Genomic DNA, 22,771 nt, shown 5'->3' with positions numbered 1-22,771 from the left:
TCATGAAAACCATATCTGCTGTAAGATTTATGCCGAAGCTGGACAATGGGTAGAAAATACAATGTACCATGACCAGGATGTCATTGCTACGTACAATGGATTGCTCTTGGGATATAAAGTTGGTGTTAATCATGGAACACCATGAATTCATAAGACTTTCTTGTTCCCCAAGAGGTATTGCAGCAGCTGAGGTTTCTCCCACTATCTGCTGGATGTGCGAGTCGGTGGCTTCCCAAACGCCTTCCACTTAGGGGGGAAATGCCCACGGGGCTACAATATTCCAGATTTCCGGACCAGCTAGGATCATTTGCCTCCCCATCCACAAAAGCCCGAAACTGCCCCCTGCTGACTGCAACAGAACATTGAAAACAAACACAATTATGCCGGTGCTAAAGGCGATAATGTTGAGGTAGGAGGCCATTAGAAGAGGCAAGAGCTGTAACAAACAAAGTGCTCTAGACGGTTGTATATCACATTTACAAGACGGGTTTACTGAGTGATAATTCAAGAGAACGCTACCAGCAGACTTGTTTAATGAGGCCTGCGGCTGCTCGCTGTGTTAGAGGAGATTATAATCCCTGGTGATCGAACAGAACCTTGCAATACGAAAGACGCGATTCCTCCTTTTGCTGTGTAGGACCCTGTCAGACCCTGGTAGGTAAAGGGCTAAACCGAGGCATAGCCCAAACCTGGACAGTAGAGTTTACCATCTCTGCCGGGCAGCAGTATAACAACAAGGAGTACGGAACTTTTTGATGTCTTGAGAGTTCACAAAGAACTTATAAGTAGGAACCATGTTCTTCTTCAGGTGTTGACACCAATCCAACTGATCACGTTAAGGACCATGGCCGCTGGCCCAGGGTGGCCTTTGCTGCAGCCTCCGGAGGACTATATCGCATATCCTTGTAATGTGTTGGCGTAAAACGACACTGATCAGCCAGGGGTTACTGTTTTCTGTAACCATTCATTGATTGTATTTGGAGGTCTTTGTGTGGCCAGAAGATTAAAGCAATTTCATTAATCTCCACTCACAGAAGTTTATGTTTTCTTACTGATTTGTAATAAAGGTTTTATTATATTTTACAAATCATTTCCCTAGGTAATTTTGCTGGGCTGGCTTGTGTTGGGGGGGGGGGGGTTCAACCGTTAACCAGTAAAGAAATAATAAGCTATTTAAAACTGTATTTATAATTTGTTTTTATTATAATTATGTCATTATAGCTATCATTATTTGTATAGAACCCTCACACTCCATACTGCAGTACAGTGATGGGAAGAAGATGCAATAACAAATTATAAAACATAGAAGAGCTTACACTCAATGTTGGACTACATTTCCCATAATTCCCAGAAAGCCTACAGTCCTATGACAAATTCAGAACAATACTATAACCTGTTTATGTCTAGTTCCTGGAGGCTAGAAGTCTTTTGAGCTATACTTGGACGGAATTGCACAAGTCTGAACTAAAATCGATACCTAAAACCCAACTCTAACCGGTAGACGCCATCTGTGACATCTCACAATGATAACGCAATTTGCCGCATGAGAAGCTCACTCCAAGTGGTACGAAAAAGACAGCTATAAAACAGAGCGAGAACGCAATGAAACAAGCGACTTTATAACACAGAGACATTTCATTTGTAACAAAGTCATCTGTTTTATTTTCTGAAGAATAAAAACTGGTGAAAAAAAAATCCATTAAAGCGTTTGCTGCTTTATGGGCTAATTCCGTGCGGTTATAGTCAAGCAGACCTCTTTACGGAGTTAAACTTGGCACGGCATGCAGTGTTTTGGTAAGGCAAACGTTAATAGCCTCAACAAGCCCAAGCGAGAGATCCTGTTTTGGAATGCTGATGGTGCGATATTGGAGTTTTCTTCTAGCCCTTCCTGTGTTTTATTTATTCAAATATTGCTATTGACCCGGCCAAGACAGTGCTTCCCATGCTCCGTATACTTTTAATGAGACTCGGCTTGGTTGCATTAGATCTGTCAGTCTACACTTTGCCCTCTGTCTGGGACTAGCTTCAGGAAGGCAGGACACATAATGCCTGGAGATCTCTGCCGGGCAGAGCAGTATTTACTTGTCACCAAGTCCCAAAGCTCTCGATGTTCCCGGCACACAATTAACGCTAGGAAGCATGTCAGGCTGTCTTCATAGTGTTTGCAACAAAATAAAACTTTCAAGCTCAATGTATCCGATACAGAGTTACCATGCGGGCAGCGGCTAAACAAACACTAAAACTAAGTGTGATGAGAAACGATGTCTGTGGATTCTTTTTGTCCATTTTATGTACTTCTCCTTGTATTAATGCATTTGGTTACCTAACAATTTTGGGAGAAGAGTTCCAATGTGGGGGCACAGTTGGGGGGCTTGTGATGGAATAAAAGGATATAATTATACAAGCTGTTAAGTCAAACATCTTTACCGATCTCCTGGGGAATAATGTGTGCGTGTTTTCATTACTCACTATTTTCCGATGCAGGTTGTTTCATCATATCCTCAAATGCCTTTAATTATCTGGTCACTGACGTATTGTCTTGGGTACAGGTGTGCCGTACGTATCTTTCTTCCCAACAGACAATGGATGATCGTGTGCAACTGGGGGCAACTCCTTCCTGAAGGCCAAGAGTTCATTAGTGCTGATGGACAAGGTTGACAGAAGCAACGCCTAAAAGTGAAAAATATGATAATTTTCTTTAGTCAATTACTCCAAAAATATATATTTTAATCTTCTCACAACATCAAAATCATGATTTACGAATTGCTCATGACCGAAATTATGTCAGTGATTGAAATTCACCACATTAATTCAAATCAAGAGGGCTCTCATCTTTAGCACATGAGTAAAGGTATTTGCCAAGAAGATTACTGTCGCGAAAAACATGTTTGACTTTCATACCACTGTTCTTACAAGATGCCCCCACAGCAACTGCCCCAACACAATGCAAATTAAGCAGCAGGTCATTCCATCGCCACCATGGTAAAACATGGTGAGACACCCAATGGAAGTTTGCCAACTGCGCCATTAGGTGACGGGCCACTGCATGGACCCTCCTAGAAAGGGGATGATCAGCCAGAGGTGTTCAGTATTTAATTAGATGACAAACATATCGTATTTGCTCAATTATAAGGCAACCCTGATTATAAGATGACCCCATAAACTTTAGACCTTATTGAAAGAAAAAAATGAAAAGGCTTGAATATAAAATGATCCTATGGTTTTGTTTTTGCCATAAAACATTGTTTCATCAACAATAAACAAACAGATCATCTGCCCTCACTCATATGCACACTTACACTCACTCATGCACACATTGTGGGGGTAGGACTGGGGGCAGTAATACGGGTGGGTAATTTAATCCATATTTCATGTGTACAAAATCTTGTGAGGGTCGTTCATTAGTGTGTCCACATTTTGGCAAGTCTGAGGTCTGAATAAAAGATGATATTTTTTCAGGAAAAAAAAACAACTAGTTTTATAATCGAGCAAACATTCAAATTGAAGTAAAAGCAGAAAAATAAACAAAGCAGGTGTCGAGATGATGTCATTCCAAGTCAATAGACTTGAATAAATAAGCCTGTGTTTGTACACTGCACTACCCACACTGTTACATAGGACACAATCCCTTTAAAGGGCAGGATTCAATTAGCCGAGAAGCATTTATCACCTTTTTATCTCCAAATTCCTTCACCAACCATAATAGAAAATGTGAAAATAAAACCCAGAGTCCCATTTCTCAAGGGTAACGGTGTCCATCTTTAAGTGTTTAACGCCAAATATATTGGCACACATGATAGAACAGGATGCTTTAAATACAAGGTCGGGATCATTAATAGGACTGCAGAGTCATTTATCCCAGATGTATGGATAAATCAGCCCAACTGCGTAACCTCGCACTGTGATACTTTTTTGGAGGAGATAAAACCCCCATTTAATAAATAAACTGATGACATTGCAGCATACTGTTACTGTTATTTTGAAGTGACATATTGCCTCCTTTCTGTATCGAATCGTTCAGCTGCACTATCGGTTCCCTATGAAATAGAAAAAGAGGGCATTTAGCAGATTCCGTAACCCACTTGCGGTAAATAAAAGCCAACAGAAGGGCAACAGGTGGTGCAACTAAATGGGGCATACAGACCTGCGAGGCTGCATTGTGTAATAGGGAGCTGCTCGTCCTTGGAGTTGCATTGCAATTTTTAAATTAGCCCCATCGGGGCCTATTTATAAGGTTTTCGGAAGGACGCTGGCTTGCAGAGAACAAGTTGCATCAATTTTTCTTTTTCCATGGTTTTGTGATGATTTATCATCTCGTGCTGCACGTGGCATATGGGAATGCAGCGTGTGGACTCGGCACGGCGCTTATGGATCTCTATATAGTAACACGGATGCTTGCTTGGGAGCATTAATTGTCATACTTTAATTAAACATGGGATTGTAAGATGAGCTGCACTACATACGGAAGACCTTGCAACATTTTCACCACTGTCCCAAGCCATTGTGCGGGACATAAAATTGTCACATCATCCAGTCGCCCTACTGGGCTTTTGGTCTGTATATCCAAAGGCTACTTCAGACATGGAAAATGCAAGATGATAACAGCAAAGACAACAGAATTCCCAAGGTCAGGTTAGAAATTGCTAAAAAGGCTTCGGTTCCACTTTAATGCACCAGATGCCCCTCAACTGAATGAGAGGGGGAAATGCAATGAATAATTTTCCATTCTGACGCTGGAGCGTTCAGGGTAATTGATAGGGCAAAGACCTCCTTAAAACAGATTAATCGCTGAAGGAATGGATGTCTATGATGTAAACATAGCAAAATGCATTGATATGGGTATACCGCAATCCACACAACGCACTTCAGCCTACATTGGGGAAAGGGCGAATGGATGGGCCAGAATGGCTAAACTGTAACATCCTTTAAAGCATAGCTTTTGATTACTTTTCCATTCATTCGACTTCAGTTCCAGTTCACGTGTATTCTCACGTGTAGCGATGTATTACACTTTTGATATTATATGACGCATATGGGAAGCCATGCTCTGAAAAGCTATATATGGCTAACATCAGATTAGGCCAAATCGGCAAACATTTGCATTGTATAAATGTAGAAGAAAAAAAAATGTAATTAGTAACTGAAAAATCTGATAATCTGATAAAAAAAAAAAAAAGCGGGCAGTAAGAAAGAATCCAGGAATGAGAAGTACTGATAACAGAACAATTTGAGAGGTTCTGTGTATTCATGGATCGGAGCGACGATACGAAGAATACTCTTAAGAGCAGACAATCGCGGCTATTGTAAGACAGAGACACAAAAGCTCGGGTTGCCTTTAGGAAGACACATTGTTTTCCAAAACACGATGAAAAAACACGTTTTCACGACGTCCTTTGTATTTAGTATTTCAGGAATTAATTTCCTTCAGATGATTACATTTGTGATGCGTTCCTCCACTAATGAAATAAAAAGATGTTCAGCATTCTGCAGACCTACAGTAAAATACGTTCACAACGATCTTATCTGCTGCTTTACGTAGCAAAGAACTGGAAAGGAATGCTAAATAGGATAGATACATAGATTTTATGTTAAACATTTGGCTACAATTTCACATAGTCGGAAAACCTTATTTTTTTTATACCGCTACATTGTAATATTGCATGTTATTTCCCTACATTATAATTTTAAGAGGATATCATCCTATAAAGCAAAAGTATTACTGCTGTTCACATATCTACATAACTTTGAAAATACCTCCTGTAATGCTCGACAGGAGATGTCCAAACCTCCATCACCAGAGTTTATTAGACTTTGTAAATTGCTCCCAGAGCTTCTCACTAAACCTACGTTTATAGGATCAAAGAACGTTACACACATTTGCATCGGATATTAAGAGCAGTGCATCAAGTGCCGTCTCCAATTAAAATAATATCTGTAATTCTTTCAAAACAATTTAACCAAATGTAGTTTTACACCCAGATAAAATGCAAATGTTTAATGTTATACATATTGATAGAAGCTTCATTTATATTCGCTCTGCCGGAGCGGGGAACCTTACCAACAGCAAAGCTCATAATTATTAATCTTTTCAAGATGTTGTGATGCTATGCTACACACATTATTATTGCGGGTCAGTTGAGTGTATCTGTGGCTTTATGAGCACATATATTACTTATATTAGCTAGAACATTTAGAGTTTAGTTTCAAAAGGTAGTTAAGACCAAGCCTTAATCTAGGCATTGGGACTTGCCTATGATGCCTACGAGGCATCTTTGATACCAATGGGATATCTTTAGTAACATTCTTCTGTACATCTACTCTAAGCTTCTCAGCTTATTTGGTGAAATCACCACTGTGTCCATATACTCCAGGCTGTACATAAAGACAGTGTTCCTCTATCACCATGTTGTGGTAACTGTGGTGTTCACACATCTGGGCTACTGGTGCAAGCAGCGTCCATGGCACCTTAGGGTATTTGTAGAGGTGCCTTATGGTATTTACAAAAGGGAACCTCGTGACAGCACTGTTTGTCTTCCTGGCCTCCTCTTTGTACTGGTGAAGGTAGGGTCTGTCTTCTTCTCTGTACTGGTAAAAGTAGGGTCTGTCCTCTTCTTTGTACTGGTGAAGGTAGGATCTGCCCTCTTCTTTGTACTGGTGAAGGTAGGATCTGTCCTCTTCTTTGTACTGGTGAGGGTAGGGTCTGTCCTCTTCTTTATACTGGTGAAGGTAGAGTCTGTCCACTTCTTTGTACTGGTGAAGGTAGGATCTGTCTTCTTCTCTGTACTGGTGAAGGTAGGATCTGTCCTCTTCTTTGTACTGGTGAAGGTAGGATCTGTCTTATTCTCTGTACTGGTGAAGGTAGGATCTGTCCTCTTCTTTGTACTGGTGAAGGTAGGGTCTGTCTTCTTCTCTGTACTGGTAAAAGTAGGGTCTGTCCTCTTCTTTGTACTGGTGAAGGTAGGATCTGCCCTCTTCTTTGTACTGGTGAAGGTAGGATCTGTCCTCTTCTTTGCACTAGTGAAGGTAGGGTCTGTCTTCTTCTCTGTACTGTTGAAAGTAGGGTCTGTCCTCTTCCTTCTACTGCTGAAGGTAGGATCTGTCCTCTTCTATGTACTGGTAAAAGTAGGGTCTGTCCTCTTCTTTGTACTGCTGAAGGTAGGGTCAGTCCTCTTCCTTGTACTGCTGAAGGTAGGATCTGCCCTCTTCTTTGTACTTAGAAAGCTACAACCAATAACTCCTCAGAAACACTAAAGCTCCTATAAGTCATTCAGAGAGTTTAAGCCACATTACCCTGGCAACAAATCTTCTAGCAGCCATATACTTTTGATTATTTTCTAATTTATATACAGGTTTTACCCCAGAACTGGCAGCAGAGCTGACAATCTTTTCTTGTAACTAAGGGTCAAGGATAAATCTACCGAAGTTAATGATCTATGATGCTAAGCAAGGTCACTTATTTGCACAGGGAATATACAGACCGCGCCAACTGCATATACCAACAGAATTCTATAAATATGCAACAAGGACTCTTGTAATATTGTTTTAAGTAATCATTATTCATTCTGTAGTTGTCTGCTCTGACATTTGCAGCTGAAGATGTTTTCTTTGCTTGCTGGCACAGTATATTCTATCCCACATAGTTGCCATCTGGGACAGATAAGATAAGAGACTGAATCAGAGCACAGGGATGGAAATAATACATGGGATAGCGAGCCAAATTATTAGCATATATTCCTTTTCAAGTGACTTTGACGAATATGTAAGCATATGAAGATTAAAAACATGGTAACCTAGGCTACGGTATTGGGCCCCAGGCAAAGTGAGGGCCCTTCGCACAGGCCACAGCGAGTACTGTAGAACAACCCATGCTTACAGTGTCCACTTAATGATGTGATTAAGATATAAATGCTGGGACCCAAGTTTGGTAAAATGTCAACACACCTGAACATTTAAGCTCCTGAACATCTAAGTAAAACTACTGTCTAGATGTATATGTCAATGGTTCACTCAACACGTGACATGGGAGCCATTAATGTATGACGTATACATGTAAAGCCCAACACATTTTTTTTTATTAAATTTCATCTCGAATCAATGAAAAACTGTGACAGTCTACATCTTATTTTAATGCTGCCAGCTAATAGTCAATCAGGAGAGCGAGCCATCGTTTTGGCAGTGCCATGTAGCCTTGTGTTGGATAAGGATAAATCTTGCCTCCCTCACACCTCTGAATACTTTGAGATATAATTGACCTGTTCATTTGATTACGGTATTGTCTGCTGGTTTGGTGCTATCCTGGTGATTCTGACCTGGCTGATCTCCTTTGACCTCCATAGCTTGTCTGGTGATTTGGCTTGGCGCTGTCCAGTTGACCCCGCTACTGACCCGCCTGACCTATCTGCCGGTCCGAGTCCCTTCCCCGATCGTTCTCTTCTTTGTTCGGTCTCAGCGTTTCGGGTCCAACACTCCCGACGTTGAGAGGCACGGGAACAATTGCCCTAAGCACTGTTCATCAAAAATAATGTTTATCCTGATTTACTGCACATGTCTCCTGACCATAACTGACCCTCTCTGTTGGTCTGTGAAATGTTTCCAGTGGCTTGTGGGTAGTTATAATATTTGTTGGAAGGAAGCAGCTCATTAGTATTAGTTTTGGTTGAGCTGTATGCCTGGTAACTTTTTTGAAGCGAAAGTAACGGACTGTCTCACAGGTATCTTCTAGGTACATATTGGCAGTGCAAGCATTATTACTCAAGAAGGCTGCCCACAAAGTCCAGGACCCAGGTAAGTAGCCTCTGCTTTCATCAAGGGTTAGATCTCTTTACAACTGTGATCCCATAGAAACCCATAACAACCCAACTTGTGTTATCATGTTTATTAATGGACAGATGTCATGCTGATATGTTTGGCATTAAAGAATCTGTAGTCTGATGTTTAATATAAATATATGTTTTCTTTTTATTTTCCAAATAGAAAGAAGGTTCTGCTGTGAAACTGTATTTTTTTTAAATATATATTGTAACCTCTTCTTTTTTAATTGGCACACAGTGTATAATTTGTCTCCTTTGGTTTTTCAGTAGGTAGCTGCATTCGTTCTCAGTCTTGAATAATGTAACCGGTGGGCTTTCTCTCTCTTCCCTTCAGAAATCCCACTAACCATCCTTGGAACGTTGCTTCTGATTATAATGAAACACTTGAAAGAGGATAGCCGCGTCGATGCAAATCTGCAATGTCCCGCACATCCAGAACTGAGCCGGGGTATCCTTAAGAACAAAGTATCCCGTCTTGAAACAGTCCCCCGCCGTCCACAGCAAGACCATCTTCACACTAGTCAGAGAAACAAGATGGCATGGAATTCAGTACAATATTCAGATCATGTATACAGCGCTGAATATACCGAAGTCTATCACACAGCTGGATGAGGATCCACCACAGTCTAACACCAAATCCATGTTAATATACCAGTTTCTTTGATTTCTCTCATCAGGGGCTTGCTTCACTTTGACATTGTTTCACGTAACAATGTATCATCTCGTCCTGGCCGCCACGATATTATGGTTGATTGAATCGGTTCTATCCAAATGTATTGTAGAACCACAAGACAATCACAAGACGACTGTGATTCTATCCTCAAATTCTATTCATGAGGATGCGCAAGTCATTTCGTTTTCTGTTTCGAGCGCATCTGGTGTCTGATGGTTCCACCAATATGTCCAGCGTCTTCTAAGCTCAATGAGCAAGCTTCGTAAAGCTGGCAGTTCAGAGACTTATACGTTTGACTAAGCGGGACTAAAGAAAAGGCAGGTGCCCCAAAATCAGTCCTCATAAACAGAATCAAACGTAGGGCTGGGGAATTAAACTGGTACTCTGGAAAGGGTATCTGTTTAATTAAGAGTTTTTAAGATATTTTTTATCGTATTATGTAGCGCTTTGATCGTATTATGTTGCGCTGTAGGATGGGTAGACAGGACATAAGTAGTATATAAGATAATAATTTGACTTACGGAATAATACTACTACTGATTTACTGACATGTTTTAGTTACCATACATAAAGGGCTGGACTTTCTTGACTCCTTAAAGCAAGCTTTGTGCTAAAATTGCCCGTCTAGCCTCTACATCCCACATACATTTGTCACACATACATATATATCGTGGCGTGTTTTTCTCCAATCGTGGCTTACCGTGCCTCGGGTTGACTAAGAACTTTCGGAAAAAGAAAAACTTTTTGAAAAATATTATTGCTGCTCACAAAATCAGCTTCTTCACAGCATGAGTTAAATCAAAGTGTTTTTAATGGATACGTGTTTTTTTTCCTCGGTGCCTTTTGCCCTCAAGAACTCATTAATGATTTTCTAAGCACTCTTAAAATAATGACTTTCTACCAAGAATTCAATAGGATTTTAACCCATTTCATTTCTCTTTTTATTTACTCTACCCTAAAAGAAAAAAAAAAAATGATCTAGGTGAATACTTGTATTATAATAATAATCCTTACTAATGTGTAAATGCAAACATATTTTAATTTACTCCTTCATTTAGGTGAGTGAAATTATACATTTTATTATGAATGAATTCAGTTCCCTGTACAAATAAATATATATGTTTATTTCTATCGGGAACATTCTCATTCAAATAATAATGGTGATAAACATGAAACAACCAGCAGGAGCCAACCCCATTGGTTTCCATTAGGACTGCTCCATGTTTTGCACTTGGTATCTGAATTGCCCTTATTATGGCCGATGGATTACGGAACTTTTGGATAGACGATGTGGAAGCCTTGTAGATACCAGAAAGATTCCGCCGAGGAACCATCATGTAACTCTATAAAAGCTCACCACTGGAGCTCTATGAATGCAGTCCAGATGACGTTATTAATAAATATAAACATAGGACGGAATATAGAAGTAGTCTGGTTGTCTAAATGTGATCATAGCTCTATTAGTCGGTGTCCAACATAAGTTCACATTAACCTTGTGCATTCCAGAGAGTGGGAAGAAGTAAAATATAATAGCTATAGTGTTCTTCTGTCCATATTATTGAGATGGATTTTAGATATAATCATCTTTACCCCACAGCTTCCATACTGAGGATAGTTCCATGGTGTAGGGTACTGTTTGTTATCACTGTGGAAGAACCCGGTCATTTGGATAAAATACTCACCTGGTAAAATCTTCTTCTTAGTTTAATTAACAATAATCTCCTAACATTTGTTTAACAAAAATGCCAGCAGGATGGAATTTAGTGATTATGCAGATGTTTCATTACACGCAACCTCCTTCCTTAGCTGCGATGGAATCATTAGATGTGGTTGATCGACTTTTCCAGACAAATTAAATTTGGTAATAATCCAATGAGAGGGGAAGCCATTGGATGACAAAAAAAAAACAAAAACAAACATAATACATCATATGATTTGCTTGATGTGAGGTCTCCATCCACCTAAGAAGTGTCAAAGACATGGACTTTACCAAGATTTTGGGGGAAACTACTGTGTCAGGTACTTTACCCTCAAAATAACTAGGATGTGGATAAAAAAGAGGTTTGGAGATCTTCAAAAAGAAAACAAGAGACCACGGCAATGAATTGATTGTGGTTTGATCAATGAGAAGGCAGTGGATCTTCAAAAAGGCAGAAGGCAGAGACGCAAGTAGGAAGATGGCTTTCATGTGGTAAACAAGCTTGGATGTTTCATGAATGTTGTAAGAAGGCAGGATCTGCAAGATACCAAACATCCCGGGGGACAGGAACCTGAGTAAACTCTAACGAATTGACGTAATTAACTGCCCTACTACCGAGACGCTTTTTAGATTAAAAAAACCTTCTTATTTTATGACTTTGAAGATATTGTATAGTTTAAGATGACGATGTGGGTGATTGAAGCGCGTTAGCTCACACCTTAAAGTAATTTATTATAGACATTTAAAATCCTTTTTTTTTTGTGGAATTGGACATTAACAAATTCGTAGAAAAGATTATGGAAAACCCAATCCTACTAATTGTATTGTCTGATTCCAAAGCACTATATCAACGGAGACACTGAATATTATCGACCGGCTTTCATGTCCCCGGCACCTATCGTCATGTTTACCGTACAATGTGGGGTGCGTTTCCACAGAAATAACATACTGAACAGCATGTTTGCCGCTGCTCAACCTGATTGATGAATCGCAAAATAGGTTATACCGAGCTGGACAAAGATTAGGTGTAATGAAAACATATGGGCCATCCATCTACCTTCTCTGAACTCCAATGGTGTATAAACTGTTCCTCGTCTGCAGCTGACAGGATTTCATTGGTTTAATTAACTAGTTAATGTCAGCCGGTGGGATCTATTCACACATGGCCAGAACATGCACAAAATACCCTAGGGAGTCCAACGCAAATTACATCGAGAGCTTCGGGATGTAAAGGAACCCAGCGGATATTTGCAGTTGAGCTACCTTTGTTAGGATCCACCAAGCTTCTCTTTCTTTGTTGTCCCAGCTGCTCGGTGAGCAAACATCCTAAGCCATGCGGAGGCGATGTTCACCCCAGGTGAATATCTATATAACCGTGTTTTTAATCATGTACTTGATGGGGCTGATCGGTCCAATGAATTCTTTTTTTTGGGGGGAATAAACCCAAAAAGCAGGTAAAGCCTCTGCACTCACATTGGTACAGGCATAGCATCCACAGCATTTTAGGCTTGGCCACAAAATGCGTAAGGAGTTTAAAGGTTTCCCTCATAAGGCTCTGCAGGAATATTATAAGGTGGTTTCACCGACCAGAATACAAGGATAGCTCTAAATAAGCAACCAGGAATAAATAGATCCCTCACCATTTGTTCTTCTCATGCCACCAGTAATGGTTTTGTGTCTTTGCATTTTGGATGCACTCCCAAAGTTAACAGCCAACTAACAAGGGGACATTGAGCCCACTTTATATTTCTGAGAAGACCCTAACGTATGTATATTTTTATAAAGAAATGTGTGTTGTTATTTAAGGTTTTTACAGCATTAAACTTTCGGTACTAAGTGAACCCCTATTCCTTTGGGCTTCAAAGACTGCGCGGTAAGACGGACTCAGACGGAAGTCACTAATTCTCTGCCTGCCGCAAAGCTTCATTAAAACCGTCTCACAGGGGAAGCCTTCCAGGCAAGCATACAAATCAGTAGGAGTTTAGCTAATGCTGTGCCTAGCCGTGACACATTTATATGGTACATGCATCGGATTTTGTATGCTGAGTTTATTTTTTCATCCTTATTTATGTGGTTAAATATGACATTTATTAGACTGGCTTGTGTACTCATAAATGTGTCACTTGAGATTCGCCTAAAGCCACAGACTAGAAAAAATGATGTTGACTCCTTTTGTCTATAAAGTGTTTTTTGCTTCCATACGATAGATTGCCAGTCTGAACGAGCCAACGGAGGTTCACCCCGAGGGTTCATAATCCTTAATGTTCCTTTCAGGCGCTCAACAGGCAAACTTGTGAATAATGTCTTTGTATTCCGAGCTGGTTGGAGAAGCATATGAGGTACAGAAGTGGGCTATTGTTGGTACATAAAGCATTGTTTAGATCATGGCGGACTCAAGTCTGGTTTCCAGTATGGTTTTACCCATCTATACATCGCTGAATAATCTTTTGTGCATTTCCAGCATCTCTACTTTGACAGGTCTTACATCTTGTCTTATCTATATCTACCGATCTATATTTATATATAGAGAGATATAGATAAAATAAGAACTTTTGTTTATTACCCTTTAAAAGCCCACTTCCATTGGTCTGCCATGGGTTTAATTATATTGCTTCCCCGCTAGCTGAGAAACATTTGTAAGGTAGCCGATTCCCTTTGCAGAAAAGCTCTGGATAGCGGTGGTTGCGAGTATCTCTTGTGCTGATATCATGCATTTCAGTTCAACATGTCTGTAAACTGATGAAACGTTCTATCTATTTATATTGATTAAAGTAAGGTTTGTAAAGATATTTTAGTTAATTTACATTTTTATGCTTTTATTCCCTTTTGTTTTTTTTTTCAGTCTGTGGATAGGCTGAGTTTTAATTTAATAAAATTAAATCATTCCGTGTAAATGGTTACCTTTTTATTTGGTCTTGTTTTTAATAACCAAGGAGGAGCGTTCATGTAACGGAGACGTAAATGCACTTCTTAAATGATAACCTACAACCACCGAGTGCCATCTCAACAGGTAAAACAGGTAACAATGTATCGTCAACATAGGATGTCCAAAGGGACTTTGTCTTCCATGGTACCTTTTCATTTACAGATAATCGGAGGTTTCTTCTCTTCCATTAAACTATCTAAACACCATAATAATCCCTTTCGCTGCATCTTACCTCATTCCTCGCGTGGAGCGGTTCTTGAAGTTCTGCAGCAGTTGAGGAACACCGAGCATTGCCTCCGTCAACAGAGCAACCAACCCCATGCCTTCCACAAAAGTAGAGACATCCAGGAAGACATAGGTGAGGAGAGCGCCTGAGATGGTGAGGGAGAAGACGAACTGCAGGTAATCTTCAAATCGACTCCACTTCCAAAAGTACGCAGGCTCAAAATCTGTAGACAAAAACAGGTAGATACTAGAACGATGGTGCATACATACATGATCATCACTTTGTGGGCAAACTACACGCCTGTCCACTTTCAAAACAAACTATTATCGTCACTGAGTTCCACCAAAGAGATTAAGTAAAGTGAATTTCCTATAAAGCAGAGGAAGCCTTCGCTAGAGTGGTCCTTTTGACGGTTTGCCAAGACAACTCAACTTTATAGTGCATCAAACATCTGTTTCTAATGGTCTTCCGTCTCCCAACCATCACCCACCATTCATGAAGCCTTCATTCAAGAAAACCCTAAAATGTGAGGACTCGTATCAATGTGTTTGTGTCTCTCGCTGAAATAATGTAACGCTCTACACCATTTCATTATATAATTCAAACAATTTCCTCCAACATGATGATTTTAAGAACCAGCGTCTTCATATAATGTTTTATTTTAGAGGTAAGTGGCCCAGCGGGGTAAGTGCTACCTCAAAACTATACCAGGTTTGTCGTATATCATAACAAAAGGGATTCCTCGCTGTTTGATGATTATCTTCTTGAAGGGTAAAAGCATTCGATAATTTTGCTACCCAGACGACTGAAGATGCTTTTTCAATGAAAGCTTCCCGGGAAGTAAAATGATTATTCAAAACAGCCAAAGAAGTGAAAAGTTGTCTTTTTTCCCCCAAATTAAACTGATTTGTGAGAAAAACAATGAATGTGCGCTACACGCCGTTCTAAAGTTACATAGCTTGAAGTTTTTCATAAGAGACAGACTAAGGACTTGGGAAAGACGTTCAAGGAACTTCGCAAAGAGACATTACCTGGCTCTTAAAAGCAATGGCTACGTTGTTTCCTTTACTAGCGTGCTTGCCTATGGGGGCCATGCTGTCACGCGCTTATATACAATACCTACTATGTATTTCTTAAAATAGATCCATTTTATTTCCTCTGAACCATTAGATTGATAGAAACGTGTGCTCTTCTGCTTTCTTATGGGATGGTCAGTGGCTTTCACAATGATGAAATCAATTAAATGTTACCGTCAGTGAAATGAAATAGTAATCTCGGTAAAGTGACATCTAATATAAGCTTACAGGGAACCCAGGCGAACGGGAAACCTCTCTGGGATATTTACCGCAAAAAGCACGTTTATTAATACTCTAAAGCCAGCTAGGGGGGGAATCTCACCAACTCAAACGGGGAACACTGACATCTTTAATGAATATACATTAAAATAATTCCGGCGTCTGTACGCAGGATAGGCTGAATTTTATACAATCCATTAAACACTTAATAGTGAGGAAGATAAATTAACCCCAGATCACATGGTGAGTATAAATATATATATATATATATATATATATATATATACTGCTTTCCCCGGGGAAACTATGGCTTTAACCCTTTGAAACTTAAATGATGAGCTGTTCTTCCCTATCAATATCAACATTGAGCACGGATAGGAACAAGTTTACAAAGGCCCCCTACCGGTCTTATGAAAAAGCTTTGTAACTATCCATTGGGCATAAATAACGGTCTGTAGGTTGTATTCTGATGACATTACTTAAATCTGGGTTCGTCTGTAGATTGTAAGCTCTGTTGAGGCACCTTATTATGTCTATGTTTGGTTCCTTGAATAACGTTATGACGGGATATAATGTGCTCCAGTTTGTCTGGATTTATCGGGCTCTGATCGCGATTGCTTGCTGTTAGAGTCGGCTCTGAGCGGCGAGCATTTATGGCCATAGCTTTACTTGCCAATAAAAATCTCCATTTGTGAAAACTAAAAAGCTCTTTGATGGATTGAAACACTCGGCTATCCCTGTATCCTTTGAACCGTAATGATTGTAAAAAGCTGCACCGTGGGAAGTATTTGGTTTTCTCACCTGAGGAAGGGGAATGCTTCCTAAAACATAGAGGTTCGGGTCCTGGCAATGAACACACTGAACACTTAACCAGCGAGAGGTGGCTCTTAGTGTAATTTTGTAATGAATTTTACTCATTCATTCGCTTTCATTTCTTCTGTGTTTCTTACTCTGGTAGCTTTCACCTATCCATACAAATGTGAAAAGAGATTTTGAAGCAATTTAAAATGTTCCTGGGATGTGTTATCGTAAAAATGCCTTAAAACATAAAAGGCTTATTGGAGTCTCCTTCACTTCATCGCTCATTGGCTATCACTAAACGAGGTCACGGGTCAGCCGTGATATTTTTACTTTTACTATGAATAACTCTTTAAATGTGAGGGTGCCCCAGATGCGCAGGTGTGATGGCGTAAGGCATATTATATAACTTCTAGTCAATGAAAAAAACGTGTTTGGTTGATTGGCTATTTTAATGGTTTCCATACCTAACTAATTTGTTTTGTGGTTGTTTGGACTTTGGTCCAATCCTCACCCAGGTCTCTCCAGAGGAAAGCAAAGTAGCACCAACAGCCAACTTCAAGGGCACAGAGAAACGGGGCAATCTTCATGCCTCTAAGAGGGTTTCTACCCCCAGTTGGTATGAAGGGGTTGATATTTACCCCTCTGTAACAGAAGGGGACTAATACATACCTCGTATACCCCATACTACCCTGGAAGTGGCTACCTGTGATAGCCGTGATTATACAGCATGTTGCTTTTAATTGACACCGATATGCTAGAGCGGCTTATCTGCATAGCGTACATATTACAGGGTATACCTTCCAAGATGGGGGTTAATATCAGATGTCAACTGCGGCAGGCATTGTTTAATCTGATCACCCAATTAGTACAGGCTAATTAGTCTTATCCTAATGAGGAGCTGCTTTATGAAACGTTAATGTGATACCCTCTAAAATCATTTTAATTGAAGGTCTGTGACTGGAACCTAAAGATTAAAGTGCCAGAGAAAGAAAGTCGAGCCGGAAATGACTACCCCATGTTTATCTAAATACACTTTAATGAGCTTTCATTTCAATTGCATAGTGATTTTTTTTAGCATTTTTGAGGATTGAGATGGTTGAATGCAGTATGGATCGGTTTGTCAATCATAAGGCCACCTAACACTACAGCCAAGTGTCCCGATTTTCCTTGGGGCAGCACTGCCTCCTGTCATTATGCCCCACTGGACACTTGATGACATGCACCCCTCTTACAATGGAGGGCATCAGAATAACCAGTAAGGATAGCTGGGTTGTGGTTTTAATGGAAGATCATGATGTCTTTTCCTTGTGACACCCCGGTGAGTTTTTACGAGCAATAAAAGGACGATAGGCTTTAAAACTCTATAGATCAGTCATATTTCATACGGGGACGGCGCTTTACTGACTGGTCAGCTGGGACCGGTCAAGGGTGAAATACTCTCCCCGTTGATGAGGACAGGGGGATTAAGAGCAAGTGATATTTGCAAATAAACAGGCAGCACTATTCGGTTAAAAAAAACAAAGATAAAAGACAAGTGCTTTAATAATCTTTAGGGAATTAATCAAAGATGGAACTGCAGACAGAAAAAAATCCCATATATTTGATATACAGTCAGGTGATTACAGTCAGGAACAGTCATTTTAATAACTTGTAAGTAAAATGTTCTTTTATTGTGTTAAATCGATGAAAACTGTCAAAGCAAATTAATTAGAATGGAATCAATAACCTGTCGGGGATCCTTGAAGAAAGTCCCCCGGGCGGAACGGAGACCCTGGAATTTGAAATGAGCTACTAACAAAAGCATACGTTAAGGTATTTCACCGCGTGGCCGGTCCTCGGCTTCCGTATTGATCATTCTGATTCATGGGAGGACATGTTTTATTTAAGGGATTCCCATTCTCTTGGCCTTTGAATGAAATATAAAAGGTACGTTTCTCTTACCCGTGAAGAAATGCCGCTTGGTGGAGACGCGGTTGGCCGTCTGCATTGAGCAACACAGCTTTAGCATGGTCAACATAGTGATTATCATAAGGATGCTCTGTAACAGGAGGGGGAACTCAAAAAACTTCCCAAACCTGGAGGGGAGAACACATACTTATTGTTTATAAAGTGAAAAAAAAGTTTATTTTAAATTAAATAACTTTTCAGATCTCAGAATATATGTTTATCTCAAAGCCTTCACTGATAGCACACAATTTCTTACACGGAATAATAAATCATAGCCAGGACGCCAGCTTTATCTGTTCTTTTAGTATTCTACAGTCACGCGCTCGGCCCTTATCACTGGCACGGAGATCAGAAGCCACTCATTAACGGGACTCGTATTCATTCCAAATGCATTTTTCGTGGGCAAAAATAATTTGGGAGAAGGAATTGGAAGCTCAAAGAATCATGACAATTATAAGAATTGCATTTAATTAAATGCCCTGAGACAAGCAGAATGATTTTAAGCTAATCATTAAAAAAAAAAAAAAATCTTTCGCCGGCAATGTTGAATATACATGTCATCAGATATCATAATTACAACAGCAACAGGATATAAATTGACGAGAATAAATTCACTAATTAGTAGAACAACAGGATGTTCTAGCTGCTAAAAGTCATTTTAGTAAATTTTAAACCGTTTAATGTCACTCGACGCCTTACGCGGGTCCATGACCAGCAGTGAAGAGGAGGGTGACATAGATCCATACTAAATAAAAATGATCATTTAAGCAGTCTTTTTATTATTGTAACTGGTTTATGAAGACGAAATGTTACCGTAACCTTGATAGGGTTAACAGAGCGCTTTATGAATGCAAATCTTTAACTTTATTCTGGTAGGTTTGACCCATCCAGGAGATTTTGGAACCATTTAAAAGGTTCCTGGGGTGAGATTCAGACCTCTCCCCTCTCCACCATGGATTGTGGCTCTTAACATTCCCATGTTGGCCAGTGTTTTACAAACCAACCTCATGGCTGATTCCTCCTGCCCTCAGATGACCCCTGTTTGTGTAAATTTCTAATCATTGACGTAAAAATGCCTTAAAATATAAACGTTTATGGAGTCTCCTTTGCTTCGTTGCTCGTTGCTCACTAAACAAGGTCATAGGTCAGCCGTGACGGTTTTGCATCATGAATCCCCTGCCAATATCTATGCTTTTACTGTAATAACTCTTTAAATGTGAGGGTGCCCCCCGATGCGCAGGTGTTCTGGCATAGGGCAGATTGCATAACTTCTGATGGTTCGTGGCAGCCAAGGACACATCAAGAGCCATGCAGCGTAAAATAAGATTATATCTTACCAAAAAAATATTCTGAGAATGTTTGCAACCAGTAGTACCAGGCAAACCAACGTAGAGAAGCCGTCGGGATTTGACGTCCTCCTGATTTCTTGATACTGTGGGATGTACGGTAACGCTCCACCAAATATAATAAAGCAGGAGGAGACCCAAGACAACAATGGCCAGCCGTCCTCTGTGACATCTCCAGGGTCCATGTCCACACGTTTATCACCTGGAAGGAAAATTGCACGATTAGCTTTCATCATTAGAGCCCAAGTGTCAAACTGAATCGAACCACATAGACCTGGAATGCCAATCTGTTAACATTTTTGTCCTTACATCTTATTCTTCAAAAGGCCAGCAGCCACCTGTGATGGCCACTAGCTGGTTATGAGTCCACAAACTGCTGGTGATATAGCTTGATCATTTATATATTGAATATCTCATACTATAGTATACTGTATATAGACATTACTGTTGAGTATATAAAGTTTGAGGTAGTTTGGTATAATTCTGTACTTTGTATAAAGTAAAAGCTACGGGAGACCCTTTTCCTGTGGTTTCTGGACCCACACATGGACTCCCCTCACATTAGTTCCAATTGTGTCTCGTCCGACTTGCTAACCAATCCATCAAACCTGTTGACGTAGAAAGCTGGTGAATTTGGGCTCGGTTTCCATTAAGCGTTTGCACTAAAAGTCTACACAAATAAAAAATAAAATCAAATCAACTATGGGACAAAACTCAGTCCAAATTCTAAAACAAGCAGAACGACTGAGGTTAATAAATTTTTTTTTTACATTACTTTATCTGATTCTCATCCTTTTTTTCCTTCTTGCTTGTTCTACCTCTCTATCTACGTTGGCCCAGCACTGCCTGCTTCACTGCTTCCCAGCCCTGTCCTCCTGCTCCCCCTATCTGCCATCCGACGCACATTATTCTCTCCTCATGCGTTATTTGCCATCAGGATCTGCTGTAACAGATCGGGTTGCGCTGTTAGAGCGTGTAGAAGGTCTATACGGCCCCATACGGTATAGTGGCCTTGGTCTCCTTATACTTGGCTCCGAAGTACCCTTAGCTAACTATTCAGGCAGGAGTAGCCATGGGTAGCTCCGCAGCTGCCATCAAAGTACAATTTCCGTGTTGCTTTGCTGTTACATGTTGGACTCGGTTCTAAAGTGGGACATTTCCCAATGAACGGGATAAGAAAAGAATCATTAGTATCGTTCTTTAGGGGGACGAGATTCTGCCCCATAGAGGGCAGCATTAGGAAGTCCTATTGTACAGGTATGTTTCTGTATAAGATGTATCAATGATATTTTGACCCAAGCAAAACATTTTTAAAAGTTTTATTGCAGCTTCCAGTGATGCTTGAAGGCCGACTAACCCTCCGCTACTCTGATTCCATTTTTTGTACGCAAACAATAATCGCTGAGGAATCCCAGACATGTCAACATGACACAGGTACGTATGTCCTTTAAGGTTAGTGTTTGATGTACAATCACCGGCTTTAAACCTTAACCTTCAGGGGCATTACAACTGATGAGCTCCACCAGCAGCCAGCACAGCGACCCGGAGGATAACAGACTGGTAAATGACGTACAGAGTAGTGGATCCCCGGAGCAGTAGCCCGGCAGAGATTCTGTATAACAAATGTGAGATATTAACATGTCTCTGAACACACAAAAAAATCACCATGGATACAGGAGATCAGATTTTTAAGTAAAAGGTTTGTATTTATGTTTAATAACCCCATGCATTAAGTCTAAAAGCGGGCACAAATGTACGTCCTGTTTATAAACTGCCTAAAGCACACAAAGAGCACGATTATAAGCCACGTAAAACACGCACAAAATAATCCTTCTGCAAAAACAAGTTCCGACACACCGTCAGCGGGGAAGGGCCGTCTGCGAGTTTCCTGAACCGATTACAAAAATAAATGTTCCAGCCACTTCTCTTTGCAATAATAACATCAGTCTGTGGCCGTCTGTCCTATTTATTCCGCTCGGGGCTGCTTCCCACCCGCTAAAGAACACGCCGAGAAATCACAGGACTGTGATCCTTTACTGGAAATAGTTACAAAGTAGGGTGAAACGTGTGGATTTTATCTGTCTGTGTAATTATACTTTGACACTTATTCCTTTCATTCCATTCATTATTTTATTAGTTTTAAAACAATTATAAGTTTCAGTAAACTGTTTCTCCCACTGGTTCTACTATTGTTATCGCTCTTGTCTGTCGTACGATCTATACGAATAACGTGCTTCGTAAATAGTTTGTTTCCAGCAAGAATTTACGCTTTTTAGTAGATAGAATGATCTAAATTCGGTGTACAGTGTACCGGTGGTGAATTTCTTGATTAAGGTTGATTCCATACGCTGTCTCCCTTGTCTTCAGCTTGTGTTTTAAAGGCATTTGTAGCGGGGGGGTCGGTATGTCTGCCCTACGAGGGGTAATACTCACCGGGCAGCTGACTCCCGCAGGATGCTGGATGATGGAGTTTTGAAATTTCGGTCAGACAGGTCTGGGCTGGACGGGAGGAGGAGGAATCGCTGAAAATGTAAACAGCTCGTAGCATAACTTCCTGCTCAGGATGGAATTACAAGTTAGCAGCATTGGGCATGATCCGGAGCAAGAGAGGCTAATACAGCTTCCCCGGCCACAAAGCACGCAGATACCACACATGCCGTCACCCACACTGTATGGCTGCGAATGTTAAAGCTACACATCGCGGGGCAATTCAGCAGAAAGGGGGTTAAAAGTTAGTGAAACATTTGGTTCACGCTTCCTGGCATTTAAAGCAGGATTGTGTAATATAGTGAAATATGTAGCTGCGTTTAGCTAGAATCTGGGTATGTCGAAACGTATATTTTTAAATGATCTGGTCTTTAAATCCAACATAGGGTAATCCTATATCAGTCATTTCTAACAGAGTCACATCATATGTCTTGGTTAGCTAGGTTAGTTCATCTGTGTTCAAGTAGGAAAGGCACCAAGGCTGCGAAGACTACAAGGACAAAGCTCTAGACGGCGAAGCCACGACATCCAGGCTATAGAATATGGAGCCGACTCCGAGGC

At 40.4% G+C, this 22,771-nt stretch overlaps 1 protein-coding gene across 2 annotated transcripts; it reads right to left on the bottom strand.

The window, feature by feature from the left end:
- Positions 1 to 2,471: 2,471 nt before the first annotated feature.
- LOC128467678 (solute carrier family 66 member 2-like) lies at positions 2,472 to 22,396 on the bottom strand. Of its 2 annotated transcripts, none has more exons than XM_053449353.1 (5): positions 22,157 to 22,396; positions 19,715 to 19,925; positions 18,372 to 18,505; positions 14,341 to 14,557; positions 2,472 to 2,670 (listed from the first exon to the last, which is right to left on the bottom strand). In XM_053449353.1, the coding sequence occupies exons 1-5, from the start codon at positions 22,269 to 22,271 to the stop codon at positions 2,502 to 2,504; spliced, it is 846 nt and encodes a 281-aa protein (XP_053305328.1). In that variant the 5' UTR covers positions 22,272 to 22,396; the 3' UTR covers positions 2,472 to 2,501. The 2 variants fall into 2 exon arrangements, with proteins under 2 accessions (XP_053305328.1, XP_053305327.1); XM_053449352.1 differs by lacking the exon at positions 2,472 to 2,670 and adding an exon at positions 8,912 to 9,327.
- Between the last annotated feature and the right edge of the window lie 375 nt (positions 22,397 to 22,771).

The sequence above is a fragment of the Spea bombifrons genome, chromosome 10 (genome assembly GCF_027358695.1).
Source record: "Spea bombifrons isolate aSpeBom1 chromosome 10, aSpeBom1.2.pri, whole genome shotgun sequence".
In the NCBI taxonomy this organism is placed as follows: Eukaryota; Metazoa; Chordata; class Amphibia; order Anura; family Pelobatidae; genus Spea; species Spea bombifrons.
Note: the sequence above shows the minus strand (reverse complement) of the source record. Positions and strands in the feature narration are given on the sequence as shown.